Consider the following 21,252-nt stretch of genomic DNA (forward strand, 5'->3'; position numbering starts at 1 on the left):
TAAGATTGTGTCAACAATCTTATGTCACAATCTTATGTCGATTCAGAAAACAAATAACATAATATTTGTATTCTATTTACCAAAATTGATATTATTAGATCTAATATATAAAAATCAATGCCACTTTTCGTTGTAATTCCATAACTCGAGAACGGCTGAACCGATTTCGATAATTCTTTTTTTATTATATTCCTTGAAGTACGAGGATGGTTCTTATGTAGAGAAAACGTAAACATGTACCACGGGCGTAGCCGGGGCGGACCGCTAGTACTGCATAAATGTTTCGTACGTAAATTAAACACATCATTATAATTTTCGAAATTACGCTAACGGAACGTTAAACACGGGCTTATTTTAAACTTAAACGTGTTTAATATAAAATAAATATTTTAGCTATTTATAATATTGCTCATCGGTGTGTATCCAGCGTTAAACGAGATAGAATTTAGGTATTTACAAGCGAATAATATTATTTGCATTTGTATACGCACATTTCGTAATTAATTTACCATTCACGAATATGGAAATTTAGCGATAATACTGTTTGCAGGGTATTTATAGAATTTACTGTTGTTAGCATATGATTATGTTAATAATATTATTATAATTACTGTTTTTTGATAATTCTTACAAATTGAAGTTTATTAAAAGCCTTGGCGTAACTTATGAATGAAGGTTTTCATACAAATAAATTAAGTGCTACTTTGTGCCCGCATTTATTAATTTACCATAATATTAGTACTAATTATAATTAAGATAGTTTATACAGAGTTTATCGAAGTAACAACGTAAACAAAGTTCAATTTTGATTGATAACCGAATTTAAACTTATGAACGTAAAAATACTTCACTCTACAATTCTTTTAAGAATCTCTCGTTCTATTATTGTATCGTAGAACAATCATTTAAATCATAGATATGAAAGCATTTGAAAGCAACAAATCACTTAAATATTATGTACCTACTTAACACCTGAAGGTGCTCGTTTATACGATGCACAAATTCAGAGTATTTCCTCCACAATGTTTCCTTCCTTTGTATGACAGAAACAGAACGTTCGCTAGCCAAATATTCGGTGCATGTTTAACTTTTTAACGTGTTATGTACTGCTTTGGTTTCAGCCTTTACACAACTTTTAGATGTTTTGGTTTGTACTATATATTCGTGTTTTAGGTACAATTTTGTTTTAGATATTTGTGAATAATTAAAAAATATTCATTCATACCACTTCACTTAAGATTATTAATGCTCTAATCCAGAAGAAGCCAGTTTTAAATGTCGTCAAATGTACAATTAATAATATAAATGATGGCTAAGTACCTATCTGATTAATCATAAACTGAGAAATAGTTTGGACTTATACTCTTACTTATGTTACCTAATTATCATATTCTAATCATAGTAGATATACATCACTTTCCTAGGAAAATAAACTAATTAAACACAATGATTACAGTGAGTTATACAATAAGGAAAACACATTTGCGACTGAGATTTATTAAGTGTTACGATAAATCAATGAATTCATGCATACCTATTATATCGTACATGAAAGGAACGGAACGGATTTCTTAGTTTATCATATGATTTCGATATGCAATCGATTGTCCGCAAGAAATAAGTTTGTTTATGAATGAACCACAAATAGTTTTTGAAATTGATTACGACCTTCACGTTAAAGACCATTATTATAATATAAAAAATTTGAATTGATGCATAAATAACAAAATAAAATTCGTTTGACTTACCTCGAAATAATAGTCATCATTTGGGTCGAACTTTCCAAAATTGAATTTGGAATCAGGAGTGAATTTAATATTCTTTATATCCACACCTTCCTCTGCAGCTTCTTCTTTACAATTCAGGTATAACTTAATTTTCTTATCGATTGAAACAATAACATCTCGCCATTCATCATCTGGGTTCAACGTGAAATAAATAATCTTAGATTGGTCTGGGAATATATTGCTATGTAAATTCATTTCTCCCAAATCATCGCCAATGACGGAAAAACATATGCCTAAATTGACGACTCCGTTTGTCACAATTGAGAACAAGCATGATGGTTTCGTTGTATCGAATTTGATCACTAAATGGAGTACTATAGGAGTATTGAGCTGTGTTATAGGTGTTCTTAGTGCATTCAGAGGTATCGAGATATCGTTGTCTGGTTTTAGTTTGTAACTTATTTCACCGTCCTCTGTTTCTGTTTCTTGCGTCCATGACTTATAGGCATCTAGTTCAGACACGTAGTCTTCATTTAATATATCTAGTAGAATATCGTATTCATCTGAAACAAAAACGTTATCTCTATTAATAATAATTCAATAAATATACTGGTAGATTCCTTATTCTTTATATTTGTTTTGGAAGTAATATCATTTTGTTGGAACATTCTTGTACATAGTTCTCATTATCATATTATATATTTGAGTACAACAACTTATAAACCACACTAAAACTGTTAAGCAAAGTACGGATTATCGATTTTGAAGTTGATTACGAGCTATTTTTTATATTTTACTTATAAAATTTCCCTGTATAGCACATACAAATACTTCAATTAATAGATTTGAGTGATTGTCGTGAAAATACGGAATTTTTCGCGGAGGTTGGTGTGTTTCTCCATGCAAATCATGTTGTGAGATATGATCGATGGATGTAAACATTTGAATCGGTGAACAAGTGCGTGTTTTACAAAATATAAACGGTTTTGTATTACACTAATAAATTTATTAGGTAGGTACCTATTATACCTATATATATAGTAGAGGTGAATTTTATAACTAGCTGCGCCGCGCGGTTTCACCCGCGTAGCTCCGCTCCTGTTGGTCTCAGCCTGATGATATATGGCCTGCCTCGATGAATGGGCTATCTAACACCGAAATAATTTTTCAAATCAGACCAATAGTTCTTGAGATTAGCGCGTGCAAACAAACAAACAAACTCTTCAGCTTTATAATATTAGTATTTAATAATAGAAATGGATAAAACTATTTACCTGTATGAGTATTCACAGACTTCGTAAATAACCCGCATAAACCAATGTACCTGGAAAAGGAAATGTAATTTTGTAACATGTGTGTATAACTGTATAGTTTGATAAATGAAGGCAATTTAAAACCTAAATCCTATCATCAAATGTCATAAACAACAGACTATTAAAACTTAATATAGACAGTAAATATGTTGTAATATTTTCATCGTTTAATATAACTAGCTTTCCGCCCGCGGCTTCGCCCGCGTTTTCAGAGAAAACCCCGCATAGTTCCCTTTCCCGTGGGATTTCCGGGATAAAACCTATCCTATCTCTCAAGTTGGATCGAACTGCACATGGTGTGCGAATTTTATTATAATCGGTTAAGTGGTTTAGGAGTCCATTGAGGACAAACATTGTGACACGAGATTTATATATATATTACTAGCTTTCCGCCCGCGGCTTCGCCCGCGTTTTCAAAGAAAAACCCGCATAGTTCCCGTTCCCGATGGATTTCCGGGATAAAACCTATCCTATCTCTCAAGTTGAAACGAACTGCACATGATGTGCGAATTTTATTATAATCGGTTAAGTGGTTTAGGAGTCCATTGAGGACAAACATTGTGACATGAGATTTATATATATTAAGATAAGAGAAGATAATTCTTCATGTAGAAAATTAAATCTTCGTTTTTCTTTTATCAAATAAATATTGTACCTTACAGATAAAGCTTTATTCAGTCTATACCATTTGTGGCTTAACAATAAGCTTTAAAATACAATGTTAAAGTAGCTAAACCAGTCTCATATGCTCTTATAAAATAATTGTGTCATAGAAACTGTTCTCACAAAAGCTCTCAACCATAACATTAGTAATCCGCTTATTGCATATACCCGTGTAATTAAATTATTATATCTAATATTGTTATCATATTATTCCGTCCGTACAAATATAAGGATTAAGAGATGTGTCCAATCATTTTTATTCGGGAGATTCGGGTCCTAAGGCTATTTTTATTATTTTGAATGGGAAAATACAAGGTAATCTATTAAGATTACCTTGTATAATATAAAATACAAATATTAATTTGTATTGTATTTTCATCATTTTTATATCTTAATACTGTAACTATGAAAAAAAGCTAAATTAAATTTTTTTAACGTATATAATACCCACGCAATTTATTTATCTATACATATAATAAAATCGTAGGAAAGTCAAAACTGTACATTGAATATTTTTTTAAAAGAATACTTGGGCCGTGATCTATAATCGATATAGAAGCCAAAAACATAGTTTTTAGAATTTTTGTCTGTTTGTCTGTTTGTCTGTTTGTCTGTTTGTCTGTTTGTCTGTATGTTTGTCTGGGCTAATCTCGAAAAGTACTGCATAGATTGACTTCAAATTTTGCATGAATATTACTAACAGGTCGGGTGAGGCTATAGGCTACATATTATCAAGCTATCACCTACGGGGGAGGAGCTGTGAACCTTTATTTTTCTTACATATTCCGTGTACTACGACAGCGTACAATCTAAAGACTCATGTTTAAATGTTGTTTTTGAGTAAGCCATGCTATTATCTACCTTTACACTATAAAAACTACGTCATTTATGTAATTTTGGCAGAGAAACAGTTAAATGAATCTTAGCAGTATAAAGACAAATTTGAAACAGCGCCATCTATAGCCAGTGTTATAAAAATCAAACACACATTAACTATTGGAAATTAATAATTAAATGACGCATATATAAATGTTGTTTGACAATATCTAGATTGAAACTATAAAAATTATGCCATTTAAGTAACTTGGGAAGAGAAACATAGTTTAAAGAATGTAAGTTGTATAATGTTAATTTTGTGACAGCGCCATCTATGAGATTTCGTAAAAATCAAATCAATTTACATGTTAACCTACTGAATACACTGTTGAAAATTAATAATTTAAATATAATCATGTTATTTATTTAACTCTTTAACCCATATCTTCCCTTCCCTATAAGGTATATTTCGTGTAAATAATAAATATACTACATTTTTTTAAAGTGAGGGTAGATGTTTATTATTTTAAGTAAAACTAGACACCATTATCTACAGTAATTAATCTAATATTGATTGTGTTCATTAGTTACAATTTTAAAAATCTTCGTGTTTTATAAATTTACTCGCTTACCGCCCGCGGCTTCGCCCGCTTTGTCTAAAACCTAATAAATTATATACTAAAACCTTGCTCTTGAATTAGTCTATCTATTTAAAAAACCGCATCAAAATCCGTTGCGTAGTTTTAAAGATTTAAGCATACAAAGGGACATAGGGACAGAGAAATCGACTTTTGACTATTGAATGCCATAAAACCAAAAATATCAAATGCAATCTTAGTGTTTTGTGAATTTTCACCGTCATGCGTTCCCACTAAAGGTAAGTTGTTACATGATACAGGTATTTATTTTTTTATAATGATAGCAATTCATGTGTTTTGTTGGTATTATTCTTTTATATATGACTTTTACAAGATTTTGAGGTGCATTGGGAACAGTAGTTTTTGATAAAATTTTATTTGTAAGTAGCTTTTTTTATAGATTTACAGTTAACTTTTGATTTTTTTATTTACAGATTCAATGCTCATAAAATTATATCGCCTTTGGAAGACGATTTCTGCTGACAATTTTACAACACCACTTGAAAATTGATGATTTGATGATAAAGATAGTGGCAGCGAGGATTAAGTGGAAATTAGTAATCATCCGCTTCGTTAATTTTTGACTGAAGTTAATGTCCAACGTCCAATGGTTCAATCATTGATCAATATCAATAATAGTGTTAATCATAATGGTTCAATCATTGGAAGTATCTCGGGAAATTTTGGAGGATATTTTTCAGGAAGGAGAGGAGGGGCAGCCAGTCACATATCAAACTACTACGTTTTAGTACCGAAAAAATGTTATTGCCAAATGAAACGTAAATTTTGCACTCACAACTGTACAAGTAATGTTTTTATTTTGACTTTGCGGTTATCTGATTATAATATTTATCGTTATGGCTATCGAGGTACCGACCGTACTGGGATCAGAGTACATGATATACAGTTCATCATCCAGGATTGCTAAGAGCATTTACACACTGAAAAAGATGTTTTCTTTGAATCGTAGTTGCTTCATTTATTTATTTTTAATCATTTTACATAACTAATATGTTTTATATTTTATAAATATATCATTTTCATTATTTATAAATAAAATGGATCCAACATAACTTTGTTGTGTATCATTTCTCTATTAATAACCCATAGGCATATTTTCCGAGCGCCCCATTTAAGTTGCGGTCCTGAAATTATAAAAAATGTATGTATACTTTTGCCAAATATGTATAAGCTCATTGCTCAAGCTCATTTTTACATAAAAATAACAAAAACTAAACTACTAAATAAAATAAATTATGTAAAGATTTTATAAGAAAACACAGTATATTTATTAGGAGACAGTGATCTCTTCCAGGCAAAAGATATTCATCAGCTCAATAAAATTGAATAGTATGTTGTTAGTTATTCTTTAGATTCACAATTGTAATGAGCATTTCCGCATGCAAGTTATTTCAAGTAGTATAGTAGTTTAGATATATCATAGTTTTGACACATTAAAGTTCCAACAAAACCCTCAAATTTTTGAGCAGAGTTGAGCAAGATAATTTGAAAAATGTGCCGTGTTAAGTATTATAGAAAAGGTTAGTTCGTTGGTAATTATTATTTCTTCTTCATTTACATGTTGTTAGTAAAAATAAACTTTGACTAACAGTCAAAGTATATTTTAACTAATACTACTTAATACTAACTATTATACTTATGTTCAGTATTTATCTGTATTATTATTGCTTGGTAATTAATATATTTTCATGTCGTATACTTAATTATAAACATAAGTTTGATGTGCTATTAGCTGGATTTATTGAAGTGAAAACTTTTTTAGCGGCGTTGGGTATAAAATCTTAAACTCGCGTCAGGACACGTGACCATCGAAAAAGCGTGACGGATGTTAGTTTTTTTAGCCCTTATTCCATGCGTAAGACAGATACCTACCATTCCAAAATATCAAACATGCTGAACGTTAATAATCAAGTTTTCACTTCTGCCGGCACTCCCGGAGTGCAACCCGTCTTTTTTTTTACACACTCACAGACTTATAATATTTTATGTTAAAATAGTGTTAATCATATTAATATTTTTTCACAATTAAAAATATTTCCTTTTTTCTGATGGTGATGTTATGAGGACCATATTCGGTCCTCATATCATTAAAAATCTGTGCGAAAACTATAAACACTTGTGAGGCCCTCACGGCAGTCACGGATGAATTCTACACATACCCGTGGCCCTGTCGTTGATGCGGCTCGACGGAACACAGTGGGGTTTTGGTCGGTAGGAATCCGACATAACCCACGGCCTCTTCCCCGGAGGCCGTGGGTATCTATGCAAGATTTCCCCACTAAAAAAAAAAGGCCCTCACGGCAGATCGGGGCGGTCTGACGCGAAGTGGGGACAGCGTTGTCACTGTATCGCTTTTGCCACGCTTTTCAACAGACTTATTCGATAGTTCAGTTTTGTGTTAAGACCGCTGTGACAACCAACCCGTGAGACAAACAAACCCGGTTTCCCCTATTATCCCGTTAGACCGAAACCCTCACTGAGAGGGAATTACGTCTCACTACTGATCACGACAGTCATATTTTATCTCGAGAATCTGAAACTTTACTCAATATGAAGACCGTTTGACAAATGATAGGGTGTATCATAATATTATTCGATCTCTTGAAGATGAACATGAGCATAAGCAATGACTAGAGTAGGGACGCGAATATTACAATTATTTGAGACAAGAACGATTAATATTTGTTTAATGAAAGATTAAGAATTGAAATTATTCAGTCTCTGAAAACGGACGAATAGCGAGATATGGCCCGTCTTACTGCAGACGATTTCGTCATAGTCTTGATGACTTAGAGGTAAACAATCTACGAATTCGGTGGTGTGGTCCGACAAATATAAAAGTGGGTTTGCTTATAACCTCACAATTTATTACAGATCATCTTCTGTATATGCGATATTAACGTAGTATGTTCTTTGCATGCTTTACATGCTTTAAAGTGGAGTAAGGAGACGGCTTTCGTTTGAAGATACACCGGAACCTTTGAAATCACTACTTTTAGAGGAACATACTGTGCAATCTAAACTGTTATTAGACAATATTCGCTCTTATAGTAGTGCGTTTCAAATGATCCTTTGGTGCTCAATAATTATCAGAAGGTCCTTTCATGCTTACTTTTAAGATACAAGGTCAAGTTTACCATTTGATAGGATCCCTTTTGCCTGAAGGCCAACCTAAGTTTGTTTAAATATATTTTGTATTCGACTACAACGAATAGTGGAATACAAGAAATCAATATTTCTCAAATTTAAAACTGAACTCATTTCACAATTATTTTAGAACAGGTTAATTCGTATGTATGCAGTTTTAAATCGACATTAGAAGCTTTTCCTCAAGATGGTGATATCGGCACTCAGGAACTCCCTGGACGTGTTATAACGCCCAGGCCACAGTATTACAATTTTTCCTACAGTAGAGCAACGAATATATTTTCGCATAGCAACGGAGGGGAACTCGCGGGGGGTCAAGTGACGCGGGCCACGTACCACAAACATGCTTAGTTTGTGGTACCGAGCGCGAAAGAAAGTCATCGTGTTTTTAGTAAAGTTACTATGTATACTGACGTAATTTAATACTTAGGTACATATTCTATAATGGTGCGCTCAAACTGTTAATCTACATTTAATTTAGATTATTATTTGAAATACTAAGTAATGTAGAATTTAAATCACATTCGTTCATGTTGTCTTTAGATTTACTTATCAGTGTTCAATTTTAATGTAGTTAAATTTTATAAGAGACAATAATTAAGAACATTCAAAAATAAAGTGTCACGTATTTTTTTTTAAACGACGAATGACGAAAAACGACGTAATCGCGGACGAAGTCGCGGGCAACAGCTAGTCATACATAAGACTACAAAATATAACAGGATGGATGAACAGATTAAATGTAATAGATCTATATGCATGCAGTGGGTCGTCTTGTACGTATTTGCAATACAATAAATATTTGTCCAAACGTATGTGGGTGGTCAGATTTATAAGGATAGTCATTGACTACATTTTTAACCGACTTCAAAAAAAAGGAGGAGGTTATCAATTCGGCCGGTATATTTTTTTTTTTTTTATGTATGTACACCGATTACTCCGAGGTTTCTGAACCGATTTACGTGATTCTTTTTTTGTTCGATGCGGGATGGTGTCGAATTGGTCCCATAAAAATTTTATTCGGATAGGCCCAGTAGTTTTTATTTTATGAGGATTTTTGTCTGTAGGTATTTGTAAATTTTGCAAGTGCAAGTTTGAAGTCGGTTGTTTTTAACGCAGTTATCACTTGTATATCAACAAGTCTAAATACTCAATCTAGGTATACACAAAAACAACTAGCTTATAGATTAGTACCCGACAGACGTTGTCTTGTTTTCACACGATTTGTCAAACATATTGATAAGTTTAAATGGCTGTTATGTATTCTTCACTTATTAGTATTTTTGGGGCAAACTTAAGTTTTTTCTTTCATAAAATCCCGCTCATCATAACGAACACAACAAAACAAGTATTATCGGAATCTCTTCAACCGTTCACGCATAATTTCATAACCAATTCAATAAATAATGGAAACAGGAATTAATTTTTAATATGACTTGTTGTTTGCATAAAATTCTCGAAGCTAGAAGAAGCAGGGTCGGATTTGTATTCCACGTAATATAAAATATTAACTACTTAAACGACGTTTTATAAATGAGTCCCCTTCTACACGAAATCGCTTTCATCGTAAATTAACCCTAGATCACTAATCATTCGTCTCACAGTCGACCGGCACCTGTTGCGTTCGATGTTTAGGTATGTTCCCAACACTTTCTCGTCCCGCCCCTCTCAGTACCTTCCTGATTGGCAATTTATTGACCCGTGTGGAGATGACGCGGACGCACGCTTTCTAGTTCCGGAGTTATAGCAAAATATTCAACTCACAGACGAATGTGTAGTGACTACGCGTGCAATGTGAACAAAGGTGTATTTTTGATTAATCGATTTTTTTATTGTTTATTGATACCAATCTATAATAAACGTTGAATAATACTTATTGTAGAAAGTTTATCTGCCTTTTTGCTAGTAATGTATACTGTTTCCTTTAATAGTTTTTGGAATAATACGAATTAAAAAAATTAACCTTCCTTTTATTGTATACATGAATTCAGAGAGAGATCAGGAGAAGATATTGAGTATTCTTGAAGAATGCGACAGCCACAATAAAGAGGGCGAGACACTTGAACATCAGTTGGATGGTTTTCGTAGCTCAGATTTCGAAGGCGAAGACAATTTAGAGAGAGATTTAGCAATCGCTACTGATCAAAGTGAACAAGAATCTGATACGTCTTCTGACCAAGAATTCAATTTTAGAGGGAGAACTTTTGTATAAGGAGGATAATAGTCTCTGACGAGGATACCAGCACGCAGCCAGAAGGCCGCCAACAGCTATAATAGCACCAAAAACGCAGTCGACGCAGTTGACCAAATGTGCTCAACAATCGGAAGACCTAGGTGGCCTTAGGTTATATTTTATAATATTCTAAATTTATGCATAGTTAATATGTAATTTATGTATCTAACATGGTGAGGCTGCGTCAAAAACCATTAAAACTAAGAACTTTCATTCAAAAAATGGAAGATGGCCTAACTGAACCATGGTTGCAGGAGCGGTACAATACACCAACTTTGAGGAAAAATATCAAAACATACATAAAAGATATTCTAAAAATCGATGATGTTTTTCCTAGTACGTCTCAAGGACGGACAAATAAACGCAAAATATGCCGATTTTGTCCATATAAAAAACGCAGAATGACTAAAAACTCATGCCACTCATGCAGAAAGACAATTTGCGGCGAGCACACAATTCCTAGATGTAATGACTGCAAAGATTGGAAAAAAAGACCTTCTTATTTCTTATAATAATATTTAGATAACTAACTTGGCTATGTTGTTAATTATTTCACTTAAATATAACAAATAAATAAAATACATGCATTTTAATTTGTTCGTCTGTAAGTCGAATGTTTAGTGACAAAGTAACACAGAAATATGTTTAGTGAGCTAGGGTTAAATAATGTGCGCTAGTGTCAGTTAATTGTCTGGAATGCGAATGTCTGCTTTATTTTTAAAAATAAAACATGTCTCGTTATTTCTCGAACGCTTAGATTACAAAATAAAGTACAGATGGAGCATGACAACCGCCCGTCGCCCTTGTCAAAGAAAATACGAAATCAAAAACAAATACGTCGCTGCACCATTGCTATAGCGCATATAGTGTCATGCAATACGTCAAAAGGGTTTGCAATTTTAGTAAAAAAATGCCGTCTTGTGATAATAAAACGCTGTAAAATTTGTTCCCGAAAACAAAAAAAAAGATAAAACATCGTGTCACAGGTTTTCTGTAGATTATTTGGCTGATTTATTTCTTTAATACGAATAACAATTTTACAGATATGAAGGAATACAAAACTTCAACGTATGTTGCCAGTATTTTGAAAATGAATTTGCCATTTTTATTGGTAAAACGGTAAAATGGTTAAAAGATCTTCAGGGTAATGCTGTTGGATTTTTCGATCGTGAATGTGATTATTTGTATAGTGCACTAAAGGTTCATGATCATTATTAGATTATTTTAATAAGCATAATACATTATTTTGTTACTTTTATAAAGCTTAAAAACGTCATAGTCGTTTTCGCTAGCGATTTAATTTATGTGAACTCCATGATGGATATGATGACAATAAAATGTCCCGTATTCTCGACTAAAAACTACCGCTATTCGTATTTCGTATTCATATATTATGAAAAATAAAAAATAATATAATTATTATAGTTAATATTGAAACTTTTTTTATGTAATTTATTTAATAAAAAATTGAATACAATTATTTTGTCCATATATAACTTTTGTAGGCAGGTACTTTATGTAATAAAAGAATTTAAATAAAAATTAAAACTTGACTTCTCATTTATGTATATAGCCTACGTCACTACCGCCACTAACATAATAATTCAGATCATTGCAATGAAACCTCATCACTCAAAATCGGTCCAACGGTTTATACTGCAGGGCGTGTCAAAGAAATATTATACATACATACATAAACTCGAAAAACATAACCCTCTTTTTTCCGTAGTCGGGGAAAAATTTGGGAAATTTTTCAATATCTGGCAACATTACACGCACACAGAAGCACCGTGTACGTACAGTGCAGCGGTGAAATGACAGCACACATAGCTTTATTGAAAAGGACGATAAATTATTCGGTTTAGTTCGGCAACGCTCCATCTGTCTTTTATTTTGTAATCTAAGCTCGAACGCATGTCGTGGAAAGTTTGCGCATTGTAATAAAATATATTAGGCTCTGGTTAGGTAATGGAGGAAACTAGAAAAATAATTTTGTTTTGTTAGGGCATAGACATTACCTATCAAGATATAATTTTAATAGTAAAACATTTGCGTAAAGCTTAAGGTAAGCTAAGGTATACAATAGTCGAAATGGGATTAGGTTTTGATTTTGTGGTTATTCGTATTACAGTAGAAAAGTCTTTCTCTTCTTAATATTTAAAATTCGATAGCTGTTAATTAAAGCGGGTAGATGTTTGAAGAAAATATTTCAAGCCTTTTTTATCCGAAATAATCTGCGTTATTTATTTGTCACTTAATTTTAATAAGGGCTGATTTTTCAATCCTTGGTTAAAACTTATTCGTTGAATAATCTATAAAACTACCACTTTAAAAACGTATTCTAATAACCCGTATTTGACAGTTTACGTGACATCTTAATATTGTCGTGTAATACTTTATTGGACGGATAAGTTTTATCCAAGCATTGAAAAATCGGCCCTTATTGAAATAAAAATTATTTTTTAATAATTAATTAGGTACCTACTACCTAATAATTATGGGCCATTACAACGTAAATCATAATTAAGATTAGAAGGTATAAAAATGTTGCTTATTATGATTTATTATAATTGATCAAACTCTCGTATTAAATAAAGATTACAAAAAATTATTTGTTATAACTATACTTAAATAAACTTACAACGAGTCCCGGCTAACATTCACATTTCACAAATTTATTAATTAAATAATATAATTTTTTGTTTCAACAGCACTTTTCAACAAATTGCGCGACAACTTGTATTTTAAGCATCACAGTTAATTAAGAAATTGTAACAATCGTAACTATCACAGATAAAACAAAACATTTTTTAATACAAAGGACATAATATGTTTAAGTTATATTATATTTTTTCTAGATTACAGATTTTACTTAAAAAATATATATCTATTAGATATAATATATTTTAGTTATTTACTGATAAAAATATAATTCTCGCATAATGAAAACAGTTTCTAACAAATTGCGCGGTAAGTTGCAAAAAGTATCACAGATAATATAATATTATAGCTTAACAATAACTACCACAGATTAAACAAAACATTTGGTACCGAAGAACTTTATTACTCGTATTTAATTAATATGGAAATATAATAAAAATAATTATCTAACTTAAATAATTTTTATGTCAACACAAAAATTTTCAATAGAGGGCGCGGCAATTTTAAATATGTGCCACAGATAACCAATGACTGCTTAATCACTACCACAGATAACACAAAATATTTAATATCAAAGACATTTCTTAACTATTATTGGCAATCTGTTTTTAAATTTAAAAAAAAGATTGTCAATAACAGACGCTAGTGAAGTTATTTGTGAATAAATTAAATAGATTTTAGTCCTGTGTTTTAGTCAGGTAGTCGAGGAGATTTCTGCGGACAGGGGATCATGCTTGCACTGGCTACCTACTTCTTGTGATTCTTGGTAATTTAATTCGTTATTTAAAGTAGGTACATAGTTTAATGTTAATCAGTACATTTTAACAAATTAAATAAGTTTTGATTAAATAGGTAAGTTTTCTCTGTTTCTTTTTCTACGTAATTTAATTTCAAGTGTACTGTATACTGTAATAAGAAGCACTCTTTGAATTTATTACAAACAGTTCTCAGTTTTCGATGGCTCAATACCTATCTTTACTTTAAATGTAAATCGAAGTAGCGTGCTTTTACGTAAAATATTGAAATGTATTTATTGTGATCAGCTTTTAGCATTATGACAAATGGTGATTTTTATTTTAAGTAGGTAGTTATTAGTAGTTATTAGTGCATTAAATCTACAAATTTTAATAATTACCTTCATTTCGCGCTATTTCGAGTCCGATAGTAACAATTGATAATAATTACATGGCGTATCTAATGATATTCAACACTTCGTCTGCAACTAGGTCAGTTATTTATGACCTAGAATTTTTCTTTGAGAGCACTTCTTTAGTGTCGTGATATTAGGTAGGTACTAAATTATATTTTATTTTTGTATCGTGATGTTTGTCACAGTTACTCGTCTAATAAGATTTATAAAACGTTTTGCAAGTTGAGTTTCTGAGTCTGTTTTTACTATAGGTTAGTTCCAATAACAAGAAGATAACATATTGAAATTGAGCAATGATTAATTAAAAACAATAATTATAAGAAAGTACTAACTCTATTTGTTGATGTGTCTTATCCGCTGAACATAGTTTACGGATATATATTTTGGTACCAATTTACACAAGTATTGGTATCAAAAGCTAGTTATAATCTTCGGCAGAATAATTAAGTATACCTACTGGCATAGTATATCTAGTAATGAGAACTAAAATCATTCTAAAATATTGTTTACAAAAACATTTGAAATATTTATTTCCCATTGATCGTAATTCGTAACTTGAATTCGGACGGGACACATTCGATTGAATAAAATTTGGTTCCGTATGCTCGAAGTGTTGTCAAGTAAAATGTAATGTTTGTGATTAGTGTAGTCGAGTTATTTGAACATTTGATTTGTTTGGGGTATATTTCAGTTCCATTTCTACAGTATGGTAGGTAAAAATTATGTTAAATTGTATTATTTGATAAGTATTATTGCTCAATTGCATAAAGTTTTAAATTATTTCTAACATAATCTTATTAGTAAGTAGCGGTCCACACCGGCTTCGCCTGGGGTACCTACATGTTTACGTTTACTGTCCATAAGAAATACTCCTTGTTCCTACTTCAAGGAATATAAAAAATAAGTAACGGTCGGTAATTTATAAGTACTAATAAATTTCTAAACTAATCCTAAAGTAAGCGTATCAAAATCTTTTGAGACGCTTTCGAGAAAGTTATATTTCTTAAAGATAGCATTACAATATCTTTAAAAATATAACATTTTAATGGAGAACATTCGTATTAAAAGTAAATAATATGGTTGTAAATCCTGACTTTATTACTCAGTCAAATGCAAAGCATTTTAATGTTTATAGCAAGGAGTTAAAGACGAAAATTGCATGAAAAAAATTTTGTATGCATAATAATATTAGGATCTAGAATTCGCTCTTCAATATGAAAAGATGTTGTAGGGCTTTGTCTGGACACAAATTAAACAATTCAATTACATTTTGAAACTCGTAAAAATATTTTATTGCGTTGAAATTTTACTAAGAAACTCACTTTCTTTTTAAAAAACCCGTAAAAATGTATTAAGCGTTATATTTATATTCATTTATTTTCCATATTTTTTGCCTTTTGTTAGAATGTTTTGTGTCAATTTACAATGCATTTTTTAAAATCGTTCACCCCGGCTTCGTTAGCGTGGAACGTTTCAAATTATATTCTTTTATTCCGAACTAGCTGTTCCCCGTGGTTTCACCCGCATTGCTCCGCTCCTGTAAGTCTCAGCGTGATCATAGAGCCTTCCTCGATAAATGGGCTATCTAACACCGAAAGAATTTTTCAAATCGGACCCGTAGTTCCCGAGATTAGCGCGTTCAAACAAATAAACAAACAAACTCTTCAGCTTTATAATATTAGTATAGATTTATTATATTTATAGATAAAAATCTTGTCACGTCTATTCAAAACCATGAAAGAAGTCAACATTATAAACCAATGATTTTTTCAATAACGAATTCTTAGAAACTGGAGCTATAAATAAAAAATAAAAACGAAAGCAATTTAACTATGAGTGATAGACACTTATTTTTTTAAATAATAATTAATAATGACGGATCACTGAAGTCGGTGCCACTCAAAAATGCTGTCAGAAGAAAATTGTAGGCCACCAGCAATACTGACCTAGTTAGAATATCAACCGTCCAAATTAAATGAAATTATCGCTAAAAGAAAAAGCTTTAAGAGTGTCTCTTGTATTCCCTCTAATATTTTAAATGAGAAAGTTTGTATGTTTGTTTGTTTGTTACTCCTTCACGCAGAAGCTGCTGAAACGATTTTCATGAAATTTGACACACGTAGGTATAGAGGGTAACTTGGATTAAAACTTAGGATACTTTTATCCCAAAAATTCTACGGCAATGGGAATTTTCTTTGTGTACGCGAGAGGAGCTGCGGGCGAAAAGCTAGTTCGTGTATAAACTAGATACAGACTGAACTGAGGTCATCAGAGTTCAAGCGGGATAAAAAATTAGCACATAATCGGAACTATAAGGTATCTTTGTGTTGTGAATACCTTCGCCTATGCAAAGTTCAATACACACAAAAAAAAAAATTTTGTACTCCAAAAGCAATAGATTTTGTCTTGAAATCGATTGCAACCAACCTATGAGAAATTCGAAAGAATAGACAAAAAATAGAATCCGGGTTCATAATATATCGTCACTGGAAAGGCTAAATTACTAAAGCGCCAAAAGTGCATTTTACAGGAGAGCGACTTAAAGTTTTTTTTTCTGTTCAAACAGGCATAACTTTTTTTCTTGTATTCTGATGTAATAATGCTGAAGGCAAAAAATCTTTATAAAAATTCTATCTACCATTTAAAAAAAATATAATGCGTATTACTGTTGTATTTTCGAAGATAGTGTCGCTTTAGTATAAATGCTCTGAAAACTACGTGAGCCAAAAACGCTTATCTCCATAAACATATTCAGACACAGTAAAGCATAAATATTAATCACTAACATCCATTGATATTTAGGAAAATAAAAACAACTAATATGCCACATACAACTTATATACAGAATAATACAGTTTTAGTCATTGTAACTTAAACGTAAGAACTGAATTTAAAGACATCAACTAATTTAACTAACCTTACTTTTGATCTTTGATTTCTTGCATTTGTCTCTGTCCCGAATAGCAGGACATCTCTTTGTGTAATAGTAGTAATAGTCCTACGTTCATCAATTTTCTCGTAAGGCAAATTTACTAAACAACCTTTTCGTTACCATTTGCGGCAAGTCAATAATACTTAAACGACAACAATTAACTGAATGACGCACTTTAGGTTTCTAATCTTACCTTGAAGGACATATGGCAGTAAGAAAAAAAAACTAACCAACAATAACAATAAAAATTATTTTATTTTCTTAAGGTAAGTAAAATAGACGCATCGACAAAAACTAAAAATGCCACTGCTAAAGCGCCATTATCTCCTTAATTAATGCTCAGATTGCTAAAAGACCTAGACCATTGTATAGAGAAGAAAAAACCCAACTCAACCATATAAAAAACGCACTTTAGGTATTTTGGCGCTTTAGTACTTTAGCCTTTCCAGTGACGATATACATCTTCTCTAATATATAAAAATCAATGCCACTTTTCGTTGTAATTCCATAACTCGAGAACGGCTGAACCGATTTCGATAATTCTTTTTTTATTATATTCCTTGAAGTACGAGGATGGTTCTTATGTAGAGAAAACGTTAATATGTACCACGGGCGAAGCCGGGGCGGACCGCTAGTAGGGTATAAATTAGAACCTGATTAATTGAAAAAGAAAAAAAAGTCCTGCAAATTGTGTGCTGCAAAGTCTTGATAGACACAGTTCTTTACATGCATACCATTGGAAGTAATTTCTATTTAACTTGGAACTATAAAATTGCAATTTATATAATGAAAAAACATTAACATCAACACAACAATAGAACCTTTCAGCGCTGGCTGTATTGACTCGCTTTTCTTGAACTACGTATATATTGAAGGAAACTGGAATGCTAAGAAATTTATTGTTATTTTATTCATATTTACTTTTCCCTATCAGCTGTCTTTGGGTTTGTTTTGTTTTGTAAATACAACGTAAAAAGTATCCCATATTATGCTTTTATTTTGGATTGTTTTCATACATATTCGTTAGGATAGTTTATATTTCATATATTCTTAGATAGTAGATACTAGTGTCGATATAGTATTCTTCTGTTTCTCATGAATACCATCGAGATTCAACTGAAAATTATATACTTAAGAGTCCCACTGCGTAGTAAAATGTGGTAAGATACAACTAAGTTGAGAATAATTTTAAATATCTGTCATCTCTATTCTGTCGATTATTACCAAAATGTAATACCCGATTATAGATGTTTTATGTAAATATATGGCAATGGATAGACGTGTAGTCTTGCTTATGAGGCGAGGCTTCGTGACTAGCCTATTTATTGACTATCTTTACTCAATGTTAACACTATCGCTGTGCTTTGATGGCATAATAATGAATCGATAAATATATTGTTAAAATGTCTAATATAGTTGGCGTGGGAATTAAAAATTTAAATGATTATTAATGTGTGGTATTTCAGGATTTTGACCAACGAATTTAACAATGATAAGCATCTTATACGGTTGAAAAAGTAAAAGGTTTATGGACATTTTAAAACAGCACTGAAACGTGATTTGTTAGTGTTGTTATAGGTTGTTATTTATATGGATAGATATCGGTAACATTGAGTGATTTCATTCAAGTTAAGAATTTGTTTAAAGTATTTTTAGGTACTATGACTGGTTTTACTTTAATTTTTATCTTGTAACAATAACGATAACAACACCGCATTTATACCCAAAAACATCAATAAAATCCGACCGCTAAACATTAATCAAGTTTCTTTTTAAGACTTTAGGCTTCTCCTCAATGTCAAATCCTAAACGATTAGTATACGAAAATAATTCTTATCGCCATCAATATAAGGTGTTAAATGATCGAAACTTTCAGGACTAATGTAGGGAATACAAATAGATCTTGTTTCGTTTTCCTTGAATCGCCTTGAGAACTGTCTTTGGTTAATGAATGGATGAGATTAACGACGAAATGAGCTTACACAAATTGAATAATTCAAGCGCTTTTTGCGACTTGCCTTTTTTAGATCTCTTGATTCAGCTGAATTGTTAAACTTGTTTAACTCAGTTCCTTTACTGTTTTCGGTTTAATTGGGATCGGTAATTAATGAATGTTTAAATCTTATATACTTCGGCACTATTGTTTAATTAGTTGAAGTTACAACGTTTTTATTACAAATTGTGGTCATACTTTGAGTCCTGTTCACACAAAATTAAAATTAATTATTATCGTAATATACCTAACGTATTATTACAGTTTATTATCAAGTAGAGGTATAATATATCTTCTATAAACAGTATTCTATATCAGTTGAATGCAATCATGAATGATAATATATGGAAGAATAAAATTAGCAGATATTTTATGAAATGTAAGCACTTACAACATTATGAAAAACCACTTTTGTTGTGTGTATCCAACTTTTACACACGCATACGTGAATGGAGAAGATTACATTACCTTCTATTCGAGAATTATATTTTTTCATTTTCCCTTTCATTAATTTTTTATTGTTAAGTTTGTAGTTCTATGAGCATTAAGAAATCTACAGTATTTTCTATGCTATTACTGTGAAACTTATATAATTAGTGGCTAATTAATTAGTAAGTCTACATAAATTCCTTTTAATTAATTTAAATATTATATATTAATAAACAAGTCATAATATTATTTGCCGAATTTACGTACCGCATGCATACAGATTAAAGTAAAAGTTAATAATATATAATATTTTATTGTTTTAGTATCTATAAACCGTCTAGTAGGTACCAACTTATAATATAAAGCTGAAGAGTTTGTTTAATTGTTTGTTTGAACGCGCTAATCTCAGGAACTACTGGTCCGATTTGAAAAATTATTTCGGTGTTAGATAGCCCATTTCCCGAGGAAGGCTGTGGGCTTATATATTATCATCACTCTAAGACCAACAGGAGCGGAGCGATGCGGGTAAAACCTCGGTGCACAGCCAGTATTAGATAAAATAAAAGAGTAAAAACAATAACGCGATCATAATTTTCATACTTTGAATTTTTTTATTACACTTATACGGCATATAGAAACGTGTCACAAAAAAATTAACACATTGACCTAAAACTCTAGTTTAAAGCAATGGCTTTGAAGTTGTCTCGATTGAAACTGCTTTTAGGAATATTTAAACTCAATTTGAAACGACAAAAATATCAGCGGTAAATCGGGAGCATATAGAATGAATCTTTGGAATTTAGCCAACCAAGTGTTCGTCGTGACAAATGCATTTTATGATAATAATTTGCTCAGGACTTGTGACGTCAGCGGTTTGCGATATTCATGGTTACATCACTTACATCATCAGCGTTGTTAGAAGTGAAATGATCTATCATTATTTACCCATTTTATACATACATGACGTTTTATATAATACATAATATTATGATATTTTATAAATAAGAAGTCCATAATATAAGCTGTATAAACTAATATAATTATCATTTTATTTCATACTACTGACGCAATATTTATAAGTTTGCAGGGTTTGTAGTAAAATCAAGTGAATAAGTTCTAATACCTTAAAAACTCAGAACAAATACTAGATATATAGAGATTATTAAAATTATATTTTAGTATATTTATCACTAGAAAATTTGTAGTTCTATTACGTATCTAATAATATATTTTATTAAGAAAAGCTCTATTCACGCGTACAAAGTAACGATCGCCATCTGGTGCGTTCAGAAAATCAGAAACAGGAAAATCAGCTCCACGTTTATAACAAGAAAATTATAGAGTATATAGATTAATAGCCAATGTTATTAGTCAATATTCCATGTTATATAGTTAATTTATTTATAGGTAATATTATGTAGACATATTTTATGGATAATGCTGTTGCAATATAATAACGAAGATTTACTCAGAAAACAGCCTACGTTGCATGTCACTCATGTGTTTAATGTGTGTTAGGTATTAAATTT

At 31.3% G+C, this 21,252-nt stretch overlaps 1 protein-coding gene across 5 annotated transcripts in view; it reads right to left on the reverse strand.

Moving 5' to 3' along the window:
- Positions 1 to 21,252, reverse strand: part of LOC123694241 (collagen alpha-1(V) chain-like) — a 76,618-nt gene that overhangs the window by 38,226 nt on the left and 17,140 nt on the right. For all 5 annotated transcript variants that reach the window (XM_045639624.1, XM_045639621.1, XM_045639625.1 and 2 more), the window contains exons 2-3: positions 3,002 to 3,051; positions 1,749 to 2,290 (exon numbers count right to left, since the gene is read on the reverse strand). In XM_045639624.1, coding sequence (XP_045495580.1) covers positions 1,749 to 2,290; positions 3,002 to 3,051 — 592 coding nt within the window. The remainder of the gene's footprint in view (positions 1 to 1,748; positions 2,291 to 3,001; positions 3,052 to 21,252) is intronic.

This window comes from Colias croceus, chromosome 9 (assembly GCF_905220415.1).
Source record: "Colias croceus chromosome 9, ilColCroc2.1".
Taxonomy (NCBI): Eukaryota; Metazoa; Arthropoda; class Insecta; order Lepidoptera; family Pieridae; genus Colias; species Colias croceus.